At 37.3% G+C, this 17,378-nt stretch overlaps 1 protein-coding gene and 1 long non-coding RNA gene across 7 annotated transcripts in view; one reads left to right on the forward strand and one right to left on the reverse strand.

Moving 5' to 3' along the window:
- LOC109710510 overlaps positions 1-2,809 on the forward strand; it is a 41,322-nt gene extending 38,513 nt beyond the window's left edge. For 2 of the 3 annotated variants that reach the window (XM_020233145.1, XM_020233144.1), the window contains 7 exons: positions 305-374; positions 648-691; positions 798-839; positions 1,027-1,086; positions 1,180-1,247; positions 1,722-1,779; positions 2,386-2,809. In XM_020233145.1, coding sequence (XP_020088734.1) covers positions 305-374; positions 648-691; positions 798-839; positions 1,027-1,086; positions 1,180-1,247; positions 1,722-1,779; positions 2,386-2,478 — 435 coding nt within the window. In that variant the 3' untranslated portion in view covers positions 2,479-2,809. Of the gene's footprint in view, positions 1-304; positions 375-647; positions 692-797; positions 840-1,026; positions 1,087-1,179; positions 1,248-1,721; positions 1,780-2,081; positions 2,187-2,385 lie in introns of all 3 variants that reach the window. The other variant, XR_002216372.1, reaches the window with a different exon arrangement.
- On the reverse strand, positions 3,756-5,986 carry LOC109710511. 4 transcript variants are annotated; one of them, XR_002216376.1, is made up of 5 exons: positions 5,678-5,986; positions 5,492-5,568; positions 5,143-5,313; positions 4,935-5,043; positions 3,756-3,991 (listed from the first exon to the last, which is right to left on the reverse strand). It is a non-coding gene; the product is annotated as an uncharacterized LOC109710511 (long non-coding RNA). The 4 variants fall into 4 exon arrangements; XR_002216375.1 differs by having other exon boundaries at positions 5,143-5,413; XR_002216373.1 differs by having other exon boundaries at positions 5,492-5,986.

The following is a 17,378-nucleotide window of genomic DNA, read 5'->3' on the forward strand; positions in this document are numbered from 1 at the left end:
GCTCATAACGATTGAACGTGACCGCAGGCATGGCTATGTATGAGTCGATGCCTTGCATTTGTTTCTGTGTATAGGAAGAGCCAAACAAGGATACCTGAATATATTTTTCAACATTAAGACTTTTCTATTCCCATCAAGAAGTGAATGGAACAAATAGGAACGAATAATTCTCTTCAGCTTATAATTGTTATAGATATTCGTATCTTTTCACTTTTATGGTGTTTAATGCTGACAACTTATAATTGTTATAGATATTTGTATCTTTTCACTTTTATGGTGTTTAATGCTGACAACTCCATCGTAGGTGGACCCAAACACAGGCGTGGCGATGTATGAATCAGATGACATCATAAAATATCTGGTTAATAAATATGGTGCATTTTTTCTTGCCTTCTTGAATTGTATTCATTATTTTGGTTTTTGTATAATTAACTAGACCAATACATTTCGGTCCATATATATTGATTCTCCTTTCTTAGTTGGTCATAGAAATTCTTGAGAAAATTTACAATTTTCATAGATATTCCTGGTAATAAATCTCTATGAAGTTTGGATAGTGAGAATATAAGATGTTTGTGTTCTTTTGATATTCAATCTTTTGTCTCTGCAAAATATTTAGTGCCGTGCTCTCTGATCTTTCTTTTCAGGTGATGGAACCATTCCTACAATGCTCTCCCTTGGCCTTCTCACTGTAAGCTTCTCACAGTTACCTCCATTTGAAATGCACACACTTGCATTTTTTATATTGCAAACGTGATTAGCTAACAGAGCTGTGATTGACTGGCTTATTTTTGTAGACTCTAACAGCAGGCTTTGCTATGATTGGTCGGATGGGAAAGGTAAAACTTTTAAACCCACTTTGTTTAAATTTGTGAGTAGTTTCTATTTTTCATATTTTTTGAAATATATGATGGTATCCACCTGTTGTTTGATGGATCAAACAATAATACCTCTCACTGGGAAGGGTTTTGCTAATACGATATAGCTCATTAATCTCTCTTCTTAAGAACTTACGTCTCTATATAGGGCTCTTCGTATACTCCTTCAAAACTCCCTCCTCAACCACTTGAATTATGGGCATATGAGGTCTGCAAATCTTTAAAATTCTAATGTAAATTCATTGAGATAATTGTTTTTCTTTCAGTTTCAATCGAGCTGACATATGTTTCACTTTTTCAGGCCTCTCCTTTTTGTAAAATTGTTCGTGAAGTGCTGGTTGAATTAGAATTACCCCACATACTTCGAAGGTACATTTTCGCTATTCTCGGAGCCAAATATTTTCCACCTTCATGTTAAGTAATGTAAAACAATCATTTGTCTTCAACAGCTTAAGTTTGTAGCAAATGGTGTTTTTATATTTTATATTCAACACTTTATACATAGATGAATTCAATGACCTCATTAAACAGAATGCCAGGGAAAGTAACAAATTAATTTGGTCTAAGGAAGGAAATATCATCCCGTTAAACTCTACGTTTTTGCCTATCATGTTATCATCAGTTTTAAAAAGACTTCTTTTTGCAAAATGGTGGTGACATGGTATTATACGATTGCAGAAAAGTGTTTTGGAATTCTCAATGGACATATTCAGAACACGAAATGCTCACTAGAGAAAGATATGGAATATTGAAATCCTATTTATCAGAATGGCTTTGTAACTTGGTTTTAAAGTTTCTTCTATTAGTCATAATTTGTCTCTAAAAAATAAATTGTCATTGCAGCACTGCACGCGGCAGCCCAAAAAGGCAGACACTATATGAGAAAGTTGGACATTTTCAGGTTTTTTTTCCCCCATATTCTATTGTGATAGTATTTCGCAAAGTAATTTGGTAAATGTAGGAGACCCCTTCAATTACATGGTCTATTTTGAAATGGCGACATCCACTTCGTGATTTTTTCAATTTGAATGATTTTAGTCAAATTATATTCTAAATATATTAAATTCAACAGCAGTTTTGCTAAATTTAATGTTTTAATCACCTTTTAGCAAAACAAAAAAGAATGTTACAATAGTTAATGCTAAATAAGTGTAAAATAACTTCTAGAGTTATTAGATTTAACGAACTTACCAGTTTAACTAGGTATTGCTACTCAAATCAAAATAAAATTGCAAGTCAAGAGATGTCAATGCAAAAATATAAAGCTGAGCCTCCTATTTCAAAGTGGCCTGTAGCAGAGCAATGCCGGTACATTTTACTGAACAATTTTATAGCGTAATCCTTATTTTCCAAAAAAGAAAGATATTATTTTACTGATTTTGCTGTTATCTAAAGTTTGTTTAGTCTGTCCTAGGTTTATTTTTTCGAAAAAAGGTATAGGGGCAGAAACCTATACCTTTTATTAATTTAAATTTGCTTTGTTTGATCTACTAAAATTCTTGGGCAGGTGCCTTACTTAGAAGATGTTAACGCCGGAGTGAAAATGTTCGAGAGTGCTGAGATAATAGACTATCTCAGAGCAACATATGTCCTGTCTTAACAATTAAATCTTTACTTTATATAATTACTTTTTTAGTCCTGTATATGTGTTGTTGTGTTTTCAACTTTTCTTTATTCCTTCCTAATTTTTGTATAATATCCAATTCTTTCATGGTCGCATGAACAATTGCTTGATTGCGAAGCATGGGCATTTAGCACAATAATATAGTGCAGTGCCTGTAATAACCTGTATTCTTTTACTTGAGGTCGTGGTCCTTTCTTCTTGAAGAAGCGTCCTTGTGTTGCTCCTGTTTTGTTGGTTCGTAAAATAAGATGTGTAAATTGAGCTTGAACTTCTGTTAAAGGGGCTTGTACGCTAACATTTTGATTTATTTCTCGACAATTCACGTACTTTACTTTATAATTTGGTTGGTTATTTTTTATTTCAAAGGAAATAAAATTCCTTCCAAACGGGAGAATTCTGCTCACATGGACAGCTGCGGGTTTCTTCTATTTCCGAGGGGAATCTGAAAATATTTTTAGAATTCCAAATTAAGCTTTCATTTTAATCTCAATCATAAATTTGGATTTAAATGTATTTTTAAAATTCAAATTTCATACCTAACTTCACATTTTGAATTTGATTCCGAATTCAAATTTAAATTTTGAGTTCCAAATTCAAATTTTAAATTTTGGATTCGAATTTTGAATTTTAATTTTAATTTTGGCTTCATATTTTAAATTCAATTTGGATTTTATTATTTGAATTATAAATTCAAATTTAGATTTTTGAATTGATTTAAAATTTATAATTTGAATTTATGTAATGTGCTGGACCTCAGCAACTTAATAATGTTGCAGTTTCTGTTTGTGGTACGTATTTGTTTTTGATTTTTGGAGGTTATTGGGTTGAGCTGAATCCATCCTAACAGGAAATAGTTGCGAAAACGGAATCTGAAAATATATATTCAGTTGAAATTGGAGTTTCAGAACATTTCAGACACTGGAAAGTGGTTGTGGGCATCCGAAAGTACTGTGTCGAGTGATTTGTGTTTTGGATGGTCCCGATTAGGTGGTGGACGCTCGAAAGTTGCAATCAAGGTTTCGGATGCTCGGAAGTATATTAGATGCTCAGCTCAGATTATTGACATCACTGCTTTGAGCAAAGTTGCGAGCATCAGGAAGTTACTGTGGAGCCGGAATATTTGTGAATAAGTGTCACGCTGTCGGGTCCAGCACAATTCGGGCTCGCCAACAGATTTGCCGCATACACAAAAACTTTTGTATACAGAAGCACCTGTAAATAATACGAGAATCACTACAAGAGAGTTACAGAGCTACCAAAATAGAAATAAATAGTCACATATAATCCAAGGTGTATAACATAAACCGAAAGGACGACAACAATGTCTCACAACTCTCAACAGATGAAACAAAATACGACGGTATATACAAGACTAAAAACAGCTACTATCTCCAAAATAGTACTTTTTTAGCTCAACGTCCAGGGTAGATAGGAATCTGCCTCGCGACGCCCTTATCTCGATCAGAAGTAGCAGTAGCAACCGACAGCTCTGCAAGAGCAATAATGGGTGTGAGAACTACTATAAAACAAAATAGTTCTCAGTGGGTACCATCACCGATCCCAATGGCCTACCCACTAAGTTTATAAGACTAGTAGTATAGCTGGTAGGTAAAATAATAATATGATAAGCTAGAAAAATTCTACAGCTACTATGCCACTATACTACCACTACTCATGTCATACTCTCTGTGTACATATACATCACTAGCTGAGGAATAGTCACCACTGACCCAATCCAAAATGACTGCCAATCGGCCAATCCAACTAGTGCCTAAGCTACTCCACACACCATCTACGGGGATGGCCGATCTACGTAGAATATCCAAAAGGGCTGTTGCGATATCAACGCAATAAAGCCAGACTCCGAAGCGGCACTCGAGGGCGTGACTCTACCGAATATAGAAGCGTATCTCTGTCAAGGTCAATCAGGATCACGCAAGCTGTAGTCAATGCAAATGCTCAAACGGGTCGAAAAACCGAAACTCACGTGCCTTTAGCACAATCTGATGCAAAAGGCAAAGATTTGGCCACTGTGAGTCCGGACAGCACCCGACAACACGAAATAACCTAAGCACTACTGTAAAAAATCCATTCGACATCTTAGCACGAGCATAATCTCAACCTACACTAATTTGAATATCCGCGACGCACTAACAGCGGCAATACAATAGTAAAAATAGTTCCTGAAACTAAATCTGATCAAATAGATGACAAGTTCAATGTGTAGGTTTTTTTCTAAGTCAATTCTCAATTCAGCATGTAGTAATCATCTCATCCAAACTATCTAACTCATGCTCAAAATTCAGATTTTATATAATAATATGCAAATCTACAAGTTGAGCCACAAAACATGATAATTGATACAAATTATTCATGTTGAAATTTCTACAACATAGGAGGAATTTCGAAAATTTAAGTAGACATTAACCCACCTGAAGAGCTAATCCCACCACGAGATAAAGAACTCGAGAGCCAACAAGCAACCAACCTCCTCTCAAACTATTGCACTACTGGAGACTCTAGCAGCAGGTTCCGGACACCCTAAACATGAGCCCAAATCAGCCAACAAGCAATCAAAATTAGCAAGAGCTCATACCTTGAGTCCAAAGCTCAAATCTAGAATTGAAGCTCTAAAATTACTCAAACTCATCTCCTAACAACAAGACCAATCACCAAGGTATGTTGCTTCACCAGTTCTCAGCTAAAACAGCAACCAAAACCCCCCCAAGACAATTCGGATCCAGAAAGGGAGGCCCAGTTCAGCATCCAGAAAAATAGCACTCAGCACCTCAACTCACTTCAAGCTGGAATCTGAGAATTCTAACTTGTAAATCCAGTGGAAAGGGAATCAAAAACCTCCAGAGGTGAGGAAAAAGCAATTCAAATCCAACAATCAACTCTCTACCAAAATCTGGATTCAAAATTCCATCAAAATCATCAATTCCTCCAAAAATAGTACCTAACAATCCAAAATCTGAAATGAACTTACCTTTCCAACATGCAAACTCCGGTGAGAAAGCTTCAAAATCAGAGAGGAAAGATGGATCCAATTCCAAATTCGAAAATCTAACAATGACAATAATCGGATCAAGAAAAGTCCAAGATTCTACTAGAAAACCCAATTTCAGCTCAAAACCTCCAATTCGAGTTAATTTCAGCAAATTAATCTTACTACCCTGAATTAAATGAAGTTAGAATTGCTCCATACACTCTCCTTCAAGTCTACAAACCACGAAATTATTCTCCACAGCAATTGGAAGCTCCAACAGATCACAATTCCTCAAATTGCTAGAGTTGTTGCTTGAATTCCTGTTGTGAATGCCCAACCATAGGGAGAAATAAAGGATTTGAGGAGGTTTGAGGGAGATTTGAGTAAGGAAATGGAGTTTGTTGCGAAGAAGGAAGGAAAAGAGCTCTTAGGGGTCGTCCAAAGCTTTTATAAAAGCAGTGGAGAGGTAAAATAAGCCATAAGAAAAATAGAAGCTAACGTACTTCAGCACTGAAAATCCAAATTCAGACACCCTATACCCAGAACTGGGCGCCCTAAACAGCTCACCACTATAGTCTAGCAATTCGGGTTGACCCGCGTAAAGGTCCGATGTGCCTAACCTGCACCGACGGCTCACACCTACCACATGCCATGTGTTCGATATTCACGAGAGAGAATTCGGGCTCACATTGCGAGCGCCCTAAACTAGATCCGAAATCACTTTAGCAATATGTACAAAACAGCGCTCTAGATCTAGGCACCCTAAACCATTTTTGGTTACCAGATCTTTAGTTTTGGCTTATTTGAGTGCGCCAAGTTTGTTTTTGCATTCATTTCATGCTAAAATGACTCCGACTCGTCCGACACTCTACAGATGTGTTGACCAGTCACTAATACTGTAGTCATTTCGACAGTTTGTTTTTCATTTGGTAGCTCATTTCTTTACCTTTACCAACTTATTAGCTTAGTTTCCTTTTCATTACACCTCATAGAGAGCCGATTGCTCGCACACTTTTTTCAATCGGCAGGTAGATGGGGTCGGTTGCTCCGGACTCCCCCAAGTACCTCATAGGGAGTCAATTGCTCGCACACCTCTCTTCTCCTTTGACACTTTCGGAATGTCACTCTTTTTACCATTATACCCTAAGTCCATGACTCTAGAGTTAATACTCATTGTCTAATTTACACAACTTGTTCTTTGGTTCTCATGTTACGTAGAGTTCACATGTCTCTAAGTCTCATCTTAGATTTTGAGCTAAGTTTAGATGCCACACTTGTTTAATCTATTTCCTAGGTTCACATTACTCATACATGCACTTGACCACTTTTCCCATTTACATAAGAGTTAAACTGTAGTTTTTTTTTCCTAGCATGCAACTAAGTCACATTTAGATCAATATTTAATATTTTAGCATGCTAATAAAATTAAAAAATAATAGACAGAGAGAAATCACCCCTTTTTCAGTAATATTTCCTACCTTTTTTAGATCCTGCACTAAAGAGATGGACTTGATCTCTTGAATCACAAGAAAACTCCTAAAAATTGTTCTAGCACAATTATAACCCCCAAAAATCCTATTTATAAATTCTAAAATTAAAACTCTAAAATTACTCGCCTCTCCTCTTCTATAGAGCAAAACGTAGATGAGAGGATTGTCTTCAACCTTGTAGAGTTTCCTCTTGAAGTTCTAGACCACCTTCAAGCTCCAAATGAGATCAATCCCAAGCTCAACAATAGAAAAATGGGTTCCTCTTTGTTTCTAGAGAAAGGAGGAGGAGAAAGAAGGTGAAGAGGGGTGAAATGGCTGAGAGGATTATAGTTTCAGTGAAAATTTTTTTATAGGGTTGCAACAATAGCAACGAAACCCTCAAAAATTTTTATTTGGATTAAGTTGAAAACACTATCTATGTAGGGTTTTGGGTGCCCGCCCGATTTTTCGAGCATCAGATTCTTAGGTAGCTGCGCCCGGTCGAGGGATCGGGCGCCCGCTTGTTAGGATTTTGTTAGATTTGTAGTTGAATCCTATTTGGATTAGGATTAATATTTAAATCTGTTGGAAATATGTAGGGTTTTGGGTGCCCGCCCGATTTTTTGAGCATCTGATTCTTACGTAGCTGCGCCCGGTCGAGGGATCGGGCGCCCGCTTATTAGGATTTTGTTAGATTTGTAGTTAAATCCTATTTGGATTAGGATTAATATTTAAATCTGTTGGAGATAAATTAAGATTTAAATATTTGAGCTTTGGGTGCCGTACCAGAGAGAGAAAAAGAGAGAGATAAGTGAGTTGGATGCACCTTGTGCACGGGTGCGTTCATGAATGAGTAGTCTTTTTAGGTTAATAAAAGACGAGAGAAGGGTAGGAGAGATTCAGAAAGAGGGCTCGGGTTATAGCTACTTTAATGAATCTTGTTTTACCTGCATATTTTCTGTTTTGACTTTTCTCTTTTTTGTGATTGTATCAGCTTTTGTTGAGGAGACGGGTTGATGGTAAAAAGCCGATTTGACGCTTCCGTTGTGGAATCCCAATAATCGATACCGAATCCACATTAGTCGGTATCGGAGCGGATTGCGGATTCACAAGATCCGGTACCGGGACGAGTACCGGATTCCCAACACCGCTAGCTCCGTCCCTTCTCAATTCGGGTGCTTGCAAGATGTTTTGGGCATCTGAATGTTAAATCTCTCGTGCAACTTGTGCTCTTGAGAAGAGAATTCGAAATCCATTCGGGTGTCTATTTTGGACCGTCCGAAAGTGATTCCAAGCACTCGCAGGATATTTCCGGCGTATAAATTTACTATCCAGTAGAACCCATTCTCTAGTTGGGAGTCCAGAACTATTTCGGGTGTCCGCAGGTAGGGTACGAAATAATATTCAAGCACCTGCATGACTTTCCGAGAATCTAAATTCACTGTCTGGTAGAACCCATTCTCTGGTTGGAAGTCCAGTACTATTCCGGGCGTCCGTAGATAGGGTCCGAAATTGCATTCGAGCGCCCACATGGCTTTCTAGGCGTCCGAAAGTGGCTCCTCACTAGCCAACTATCTAGAAGAGCGTCCAGATGATCTAGGCAACCATCTGAGAGCCATTTCGGGCGTCCGATTCTCCGTTCGGGGCGTCCGAATTGGTCTAGAACTCAGCTTTTTGAGTTTTGGATTTCCGTTTCAATCTGAATCATTTTCGATTTGATATTACTAATATTTTTAAAATGCCCATCTTTAGTAAGATGGTTTATGTAATGTAATTAGGCATATTGTTTCTTTCTTTATTAGTGCTCTATATTAAGGCACGTATTATTTGATTTCTTTCTTTATTTGGTCATATTTAATTAGTTCTATATAAAGAGATCTTTCTACAGTGTACATAAAATCCTATGTCGAGCAATGTATACCGTATGCCCCTTATCGAATTGGCCTTCTTATTATACCCAAGCAAATTAATGCTTCTCCATGCATGGGTTTTTAATATAAGGGCAATTTTTATAGCATGTCCTTACAAATTTCAAAAAAATCACTCCTCGGAAAGTTTGAAATATTATCAATACTCTCTAAAACCTCTATCCGTCAATCTTTCGTTTTTATTCGTTTTCACTTATTGACAGATAAAAATGAATAGAGACTCCTCACCTATAGGTACAACTTTAACTTATTTTTTATTATTATTAAGACTCATTAAGTTTTCAGTTTTTTGAGTAATATTTCAATACATCATATAAATTTTGACCATTTATTTATGAGACGCTAATAAATTTGGTATATTACTAGTTCTTTTTTCCAATATTGTTATATTAACTAATTCAAATTGGTAATCTGTGTGACACGTTACTTTTTGTAAAATCCAACTATATTCTTTACTAATTAAGAGTTAAATTTTAATATTTATGGTATATTGAAGCATTCCTCTCCTTTTTTTTTTATTTAGGTTATTGTACATAGTAAATTTTTTTTAATTGAGGCATCTCACTCATGAATTTATAAAATTTTTAATTTAGCTAATAAAAAATAGCTCAGTTGTAAGAAAATAATCATAATAAATTTAGAGGGTGTAAATAAAACATTAAAAAACAAAGAGGGTCGTTAAAAATGGCCGATAGGTGAAGAGGATTTTACACATTTTTTCCTTATTGTAGAAGATGGGTTTTTAATTGAAGGATTTTTACACAAATATCACATGAAAAATACTCTAATATCAAGAATTTTAACAATCGAAAGATTTTTTGTGTGAGAAGTGTAAGTTGTTTAAATAGAATTAGAATATAATTATTTCTGGAGGTAACATTGAATAGTAACATTGAGAGTTATGTCATGATTAACTGTGTAATTTAATAGCAAAAGTAAAGTAGAAATTAAATATAGGTAAAGGAATTTTACACATTTTTACCTCATTGTAGAAGATATTTTAATAGAGAAATTTTACATGAATATCACAGAGACGAAATACTTTATTTTCAAGAATTTTTTTAAGGATTTTTTCTAGGATGGCGGATTTCGTGGAGTCGTGTGGAGTGTTGAAGGGTTGAAGAGGATGATCGCAAGATTCGTGATGAAAAGATTCGTCCGTGATGCTCATCTATCTCAGGTATGTGCTTTAATAATTAGTGGTGATGTTTGCACATTTAAAAGTGTTTGGAAGACTTAGAAAGGGTTTTTAAATGTATAAATGTGAAAAACTAAGATCTACTTATATATTGTTGCATAATTTGTATATTGCATGTCTTGAGGCATACACATATATTTAACATTTGCTTAAATTATCTATGGATATCTGTTGAACTAACATGATTGCAGTGTCTCCTTTCGACCTGGTGGGTCGAGCTCTTCCCTTGGGTTGCCATACCCACTGGGAACTATATTTATATAGCTCTCACCCCACGTTGTTTTGGGGATTTCAGGTTCCCACGTGAGCGGCGCAGCGGCGTGAGGAAAGGGCGTAGCTTCGTAGATAGCGCCCTACCACCGAGACCAGAGATAGCGGTACTCTGAAGTGGTTTAGCTAAGGGTATAAAATGAAATAACAAACTTATAGTAATTTGTATAACTTAGTGGTACTTGGAAAATGTAATATTGCAATATGTAAAGGCTGTGAGATGTATGCTTGTAATAGCATAGTTTAGCATTTTATATTTTTGATACTTATGCAATCTATGTTTGAATACTGTTCCTGGTTGGAATCTCGTGTATTGCATTGTATGGATTGTGACGCCTAGGACGTACAGGGAAAGCTCTGTCCGTTCGGCGGTCTGTTGGCGTGCCCGAATCCGACCAAATAGGAGGAGTTCGGGGCGTGACACCAGTCGTCTAGACAATGCGTGCTGCTACCACATGTATTTGCATTTGCATCTTTGAAATAAAAAAAAAAAAGGACTAAAAAAAAAAATTCTAACAAGATTCTCTAGAGATGGTAAAATTGATTGATATAATTTTGATACATCTCTTAGGTATCGTTTGGTTCGGGGATAAGCAAAAAGTGGGTATTCCAGGGATAGGTATAAATTGAGGTATAAGCGGGGATTAGATCAATTTTGCGTTTGGATGAAAATTGAGTTATTCCTGGGAATAAGAAAAATAACGTTTGGTTAGGTAAGATGAATAAGATTTAAAGTGGGTAGTTATAAATAAAAATTAATAATATTATCACTTTTTTATTTATATTAGAATTTAAATTTTTATATTTTATATTTATATTTTAAAATTNAAGGCGGTTTGCCCTAGTAAAAAATGGCCTTATAAAATAAGGCCAGTTTCGAACGATAAGGGCCAATAAGGCCTTATCGTTCGAAAAATGATAAGGTGGTAAAATCACCTTATCACGATAAGGGTACGAATTAAAGTTTGAATTAATTTTAATATTTTATTTAATTTTGATTTAATATATTTATATTATATAATATATTATTAGCGGGGATAATCCCCGCTTATCCCCGAACCAAACGGGGCCTTAGGTGATATAAGGTTGGATTTTACAAGATGCTCAAACAGCCACTCCCGTGATATGTCTTGTGCATAATCCAATTTAGTTACATTATTTTGATATTTTCAATATTTGGGATCTCTTTATTCTCTGTTTTAGTAGATTTGATGACAGGTAGATACAATAAATTTTTAGATCTTATTTGATGTGTTCAATTCAAAGGTATACTCATCTAGAATTTGTCTAGTTTTTCTCTCAATTAATTTTGACGTTTTTGAATATTTTCTGAAATTGATTAAATTTGGCGTAAATTAAAATTTTTGTTTAAAGTCATTGGGATTTCACATATATTTATTTTGTGGGGGTTTGAGGTATTTTCTGAAAGAAAGAAAGAATTGAAAAAAAAAAAAAAAAAAAAAAAAAAAAAAAAAGATGANAAAAAAAAGGTTTTTTAAGCTACGGGGTCCATACCCTGCATTGAAGATCCGGACCCTCCGCCCGACCACATATATACAATTTGGCCGATCTCTTTTATTTCTTACTCGTTTTCTTCGTTCTTCCTCCCACGAGCTTCCCTCTCCCCCTTCTTGGTTTTTCCTTAGATCTTGCTCGGTTTCTTCGCATTTTTGGTATGTATTTCGGATCTTGTTATATTTCTGTCAAATAACTCAAAAAATACATATTTTTTCTTTGATTTTCATGATCTAGCCATATAACTTGTTTGATTTCATAATTTTTGCTTCTCAATTCGTTCTAAACATGCTAGAGAGTATTCTGTTATCTTTTTGCATGATTTAGATGATCTATTTGCTCAAATCAGTTCCGACTGTGATTAACAAATATATTTTGCCTATTTTTCTGAAAATGTCGAATTTTTTAGCACTGTTAAGCATTGTTTTTGTTGCATATCCATCATACATGACTACTTGTGGCCCTAGAAACTTCTAAATATAAATTTTGTGATTTTCGCAAAATCTTGAAAATGTGAAGTTAATATGCAGTTTTGTTCAAAAATTTGATAAACATGGTATATTTTCAAGATGTATTCCCTATTTTTCGTGCTTGTGTTCCTTATGACCGGTGCGGGTGGAGGTGGCAAACATCGTAAATCCTCGGCTTATAAGCTTTCGACTATTATCGAGGATGAAGGCAGTGAGTATGAAGCTTCGGATCACTCAAAAACTGAATTAGCAGACTGGGAGTCTCTTACTCCTGAGGTTCTCTCCAAACGAAAAGGAAAAGAGCCAGTAGTGTCACGTCTCGGGACCTAGCGAAAGCCCGCTCGGTGCATGGCCAGACCCACCATATGCCTACAATATATAAGGCGTCTAGAACAAGGCGATAAATAAATAACAATAAACGAGCATCTAGAGATATCAGAGCATACAACTTCTAAATTCTAGAGACAAGCGGAAATTTGAAAGAACTAATTCAGGAATGTAAACCATAAAGTAGTACATCATAAAATCCTAAATACAAGAGCTAGATATACAAAAATAGAGAGAACCACTTAGTGTAAAAGAAAACTCCACGCTATCTAGCTAGATGCGATCCCCTTTCCACGATCCCGAGCCTCTCCCGGTGTGGATGGCTCTGTAAATAAAAACATCAACATAGAGGGCGTGAGAACTATTAATCAATAGTTCCCAGTGGGTAAGCCGCCGACATCAGTGAAATACACCACTAGGTTATAGAGGCAGAAGTAGTAAGAAATACTAAAGTAACAACAAATATAATTGACAATATAATTTTGCTATACTACTATGCCTCAACTAGCATGATGTTGCACAATATTACTAATTTATCATGATCGAGTATATTCAATGAGTATACTAGTATGCTCTAAACATGTCCACATGTATACAAATATGCACCAACTGTGATCAACAAGTATACTACTATGTCCACCCCATTTCCTACCATCGAGTAGTAATTGTCATTTAGTCGTTACATGTCATTTTTCGATTCCAATCTAGGACCTACACAAGTGTAGTCCGCTTGTGCCGCCTAATGACCCAGGGTAGTCCAGCATTTCTCTAGGAATGTGACTGTCCCACAGTGACCCAGTAGGCCCTCAAACCCGCACGGGCGAGTATATGTTGCATAGGCCAACTCCGGAGTGCCAGCTTGTGGGGAGCGACTCTCACAAGCATGTGCGAATGAGCACAAATGGCAAGCAAGCATGATCATTATCTCAAGTACCCGGTCATCATGTCCCCAACATGGTATAAACACTAGCAACTCATAGATCTAGCTCTATGTCATAGTGTACTAGTTTAACCGTTCACTAAGTCCAATGCCTCTTTATGACATTATTGTTTTTATGTTTTGCATATGTTCATTGTTCGTAAGTAAGTAAAAGCTTGTCATATCATTAAATAATACATGATTTCTAACATATCATGAGAATGCCATTTTACATGCAATTTACTATGCAATTTCCTCCATACTACATAGGGGCCATACCACATGATATATGACATATACATTTTATGGATTCTAAAATTTCATTATGCTCTATCTAGCATGAATATGCATGATTTGCCATTTTTATAACAATAAATATAATATAGAGGAAGTTTACCCATTTCGGTGAGGTCAAACCCACCGAGAACTCCTCGAATCCCTTTCGTTTGGCAAAAGAAGATGTCTCCTAGTCTCTTAGCTCCCTAGAAGTAAATCTAAGGGGTTAGACGAAATGAACGAACACCCCACAAGTCTATTTTTAACCAACCCAAGAAAAAGGCAAAACTCACCTTGAATGGTATAGAACCCTTTCAAACTCCAAATGGATGTTAGGATACTTTTAATCCAACCTAAAATAAAGTTCTACACCCATCAATTAAGCCCCAAAAGGCTCAAATCAAAAATCCCCAAATAAAACCCTAGATTTTCATTTCTAGGTTTTCATCTCAAGAAACCCACCAAAACATGAATCAAATGAGGGATTTAGATTACCAACCTCTCTAGAAGCTCCAAATCAAGCTAGAGATGAGTTAGGGTTGAAGATCTCTCATACAACAAGCTCCTAACCAAGCTCCAAAGCTTTTCCCATGGTGGAAAGGTTACCAACAAGCAAAGAGAAGCAAAAAGAGGTGATTAATCCTCAAAAATCCAAACAAAATGGAAAGAAAATCAAAAAAGGGGAAGAGGAGAGGCTTCTTACCTTCTCTCCTTAGGTTCCAAGCTCAGGGAACCATCTAAGGGGCGTGGGTTACTTATAGTGTGGTAACAGAACCAAAAACATCCCTAAAAAATAAGCAGTTCGCAGTCTGCACTGCGTACCGGTACGTGGGAAAGAGTACCGATACCAGGCAGCAGCACGCGTAAACCCGAGCCTCGAGTTAGCGAGCAAACGCACTGGGTACCGATACCATCACGATGCCGTACCGGTACCAGGTCCAGTACCGGTACTCGGCCAATGCAGTACCGGTACTCTGCTCTATAGAGTCAAACCCGAGAGCAATCCAAAATCTGCATTTTTGAGGTTTTGGTACTAAGTTTTAATCCTCACTTCTCGGGATGCAAGTCATAGGTTAGAACACAGTCAACGACCCTCCAGAATACCTGAAAAAATTCAGAACACAGATCAAACACTCGAACCTTATAATTTGTTAAAGTTCAGTGTGTTACAAGTAGTGAAAGGGAAAGAAAAAAAAAGTTAGCTCCGACTCGTGGTTGGAAAAGGACTGGCGGAGTTGAGATTTGTGAGCTTGCATCTGATCCTCCTCGTCGCAGTTCACAGGATGCGCCGGTGTCGCTAAAACGCCTGGGCAATGTTTTCTTCTAAGGTGTGCATTGGCGAGCGGGAAGTGGGTGTAGCTTATTGAGGAAGCACCCGCTTTTGAGGCATTATATGAAAATGGCGATCTTGCCGAGATTTGTTCATTTCCATAGCAGACTGTTTATTGTCTCGAGCTAATTCGAGAATTCTATGTGCGGGCCGGTTATCTCCAGGATTCAGACGATGGTCAGTATGTTTTCAAGACAACTGTTCGTGGTGTTCCTTTGGATATTACACCGGAGACGTTGTTGCTTCTGCTCTGAACATGTAAGCTCGGACTGACGGAGTTGACTATCTCCGAGCTGGCATTGATTCACTTCGTGATTGGCGTCGTGTTGTGAATGGAGTTTGTGTCCCGAATACTCAGTCCACTAGAAATTCTGTTTTGTTCAAGGAGTTGAAAACTGAGTATCGGTTTCTGAACTTCATTGTTGGCTACAACATTCTGCCAACGATGAATACCAAGGTGGTGCGTTGGAAAAGGCTTCTCTACATGTATTTTCTTGGGCATCCCAATGAAGTTCGTTTGCGTGGGATCAACTTAAATGTTCCATTTTTGATTTGGCATCGGATGGCGAAGGATATCAAAACATCGAATCAGAATGGGCGCCTTCCTTATCCATTGCTCATTATGCGGATTCTTTGGGAACATGGAGTGGACACCCGTTGCAGATCTTATGAGCATAGTCTCGGAATGATAAATGAGACGACGTTGATCAAGTCTAGGACTCAGCTTCGCTCTCCGCCGCGTCGCTCCCCTGCTTTAGTCCGTCTCAACCATCTGAGGAGCTATCTAAGGAGGAGGTTTCTATATCTTCTGTTTATCGTGAGCAACAGCGGTTGTCAACTGAATAAGAGAGGATTTCTGCAGAACTGCACCGTGTCACTACTGAGCAAGAGAGGATCACTTCTGAACAAGGTCGTATTACAAAAAACTTGGCAAGGTCTCCCGCATAATGAAAGCAATTTTTGACAATATGGGATGTTGTTGCGCTGACATACCGCGGCATGATGAGGATTCTGATTGAGTGCAGGGGCTTCATTCTTTTTCATGTGGCTGCTTGTCCTCTTTTTGTCGTTTTGGCGCTTTGTGACAAAAAGGAGGAGATGTAGTTATTTGACATGCTTGACATGCTTGCTTGCTTTGCTTTTGCATAGATGGTTGAGTAGGTGACTTGCTTTGTTTAGACTTGACTTGACTTAGGTTGCTTCGTTTAGACTTGACTTGACGTGGGTTCTTGATGACTATGACTATGACTGTGATTGTTCTTTATTGCATATTTTGAATCTTGATTGTATGTTTTGGAGAATTTGTTTTGCAGGGGAATACAAGACTTCAAGACTCCATGTCACATCTAAGTCATAGAGTTTGTTTTAGGATGTGTGAAATATATTCTGTTTTTGTTGGATCGATCATGCGAGGAGATTGTCGTTTGGTGATTGCGACGATCTTCCGGTTATTTTATTTTTTTGAGTATTGGATGAGCATTGTATTATGTTTTGTCACGAAATCACCAAAGGAGGAGATTGTTATGGTTTTCTAGGTTGGCGGATTTTGTGGAGTCGTGTGGAGTCTTGAAGGGTTAAAGACGATGATCGCAAGATTCGTGATGAAAAGACTCGTTCGTGAAGCTTATCTATCTCAGGTATGTGCTTTAATAATTAGTGGTGATGTTTGCACATTTAAAAGTGTTTGGGAGACTTAGAAAGGATTTTTAAATGTATAAATGTGAAAAACTAAGTTTTTCAAGGTTCGGAGATCAGACCCCGGTTCCAAGGTCCGAATCCCGAGAGCCTTCTGAAAAATTTCGAACAGACGGTGCGGACCTTGGGATCAAGGTCCGGACCTCGTGGGTCTTCCTTGTTTTTACGTAGCGAGGGTCCGGACCTTCAGGTTTAGGGTTCGGACCCCGTACGCTGGATTTTAGCATTACGCGAGGAGGATTCGGACCCTAGAATGAAGATCCGAACCTTGAAGGTCTGGACCCTGAAGTAAGGTCCGGACCCTGAGACCGTCATCTGTTTTCGAAAATTAGTTTTTCAAATCCTAGTATATCTCTATGTCTCCTAAACCTATAAATAAACATATGCTTAGAATTAAGATCCTTAAAAAATCCTAGAACTTGTTTTTGGTGCTTTTCGATTCATGTCTTAAAGCAAGTTTCGCTTTTCGATCATCAACTCGATTCTTAGG

This window comes from Ananas comosus, linkage group 5 (genome assembly GCF_001540865.1).
Source record: "Ananas comosus cultivar F153 linkage group 5, ASM154086v1, whole genome shotgun sequence".
Taxonomy (NCBI): Eukaryota; Viridiplantae; Streptophyta; class Magnoliopsida; order Poales; family Bromeliaceae; genus Ananas; species Ananas comosus.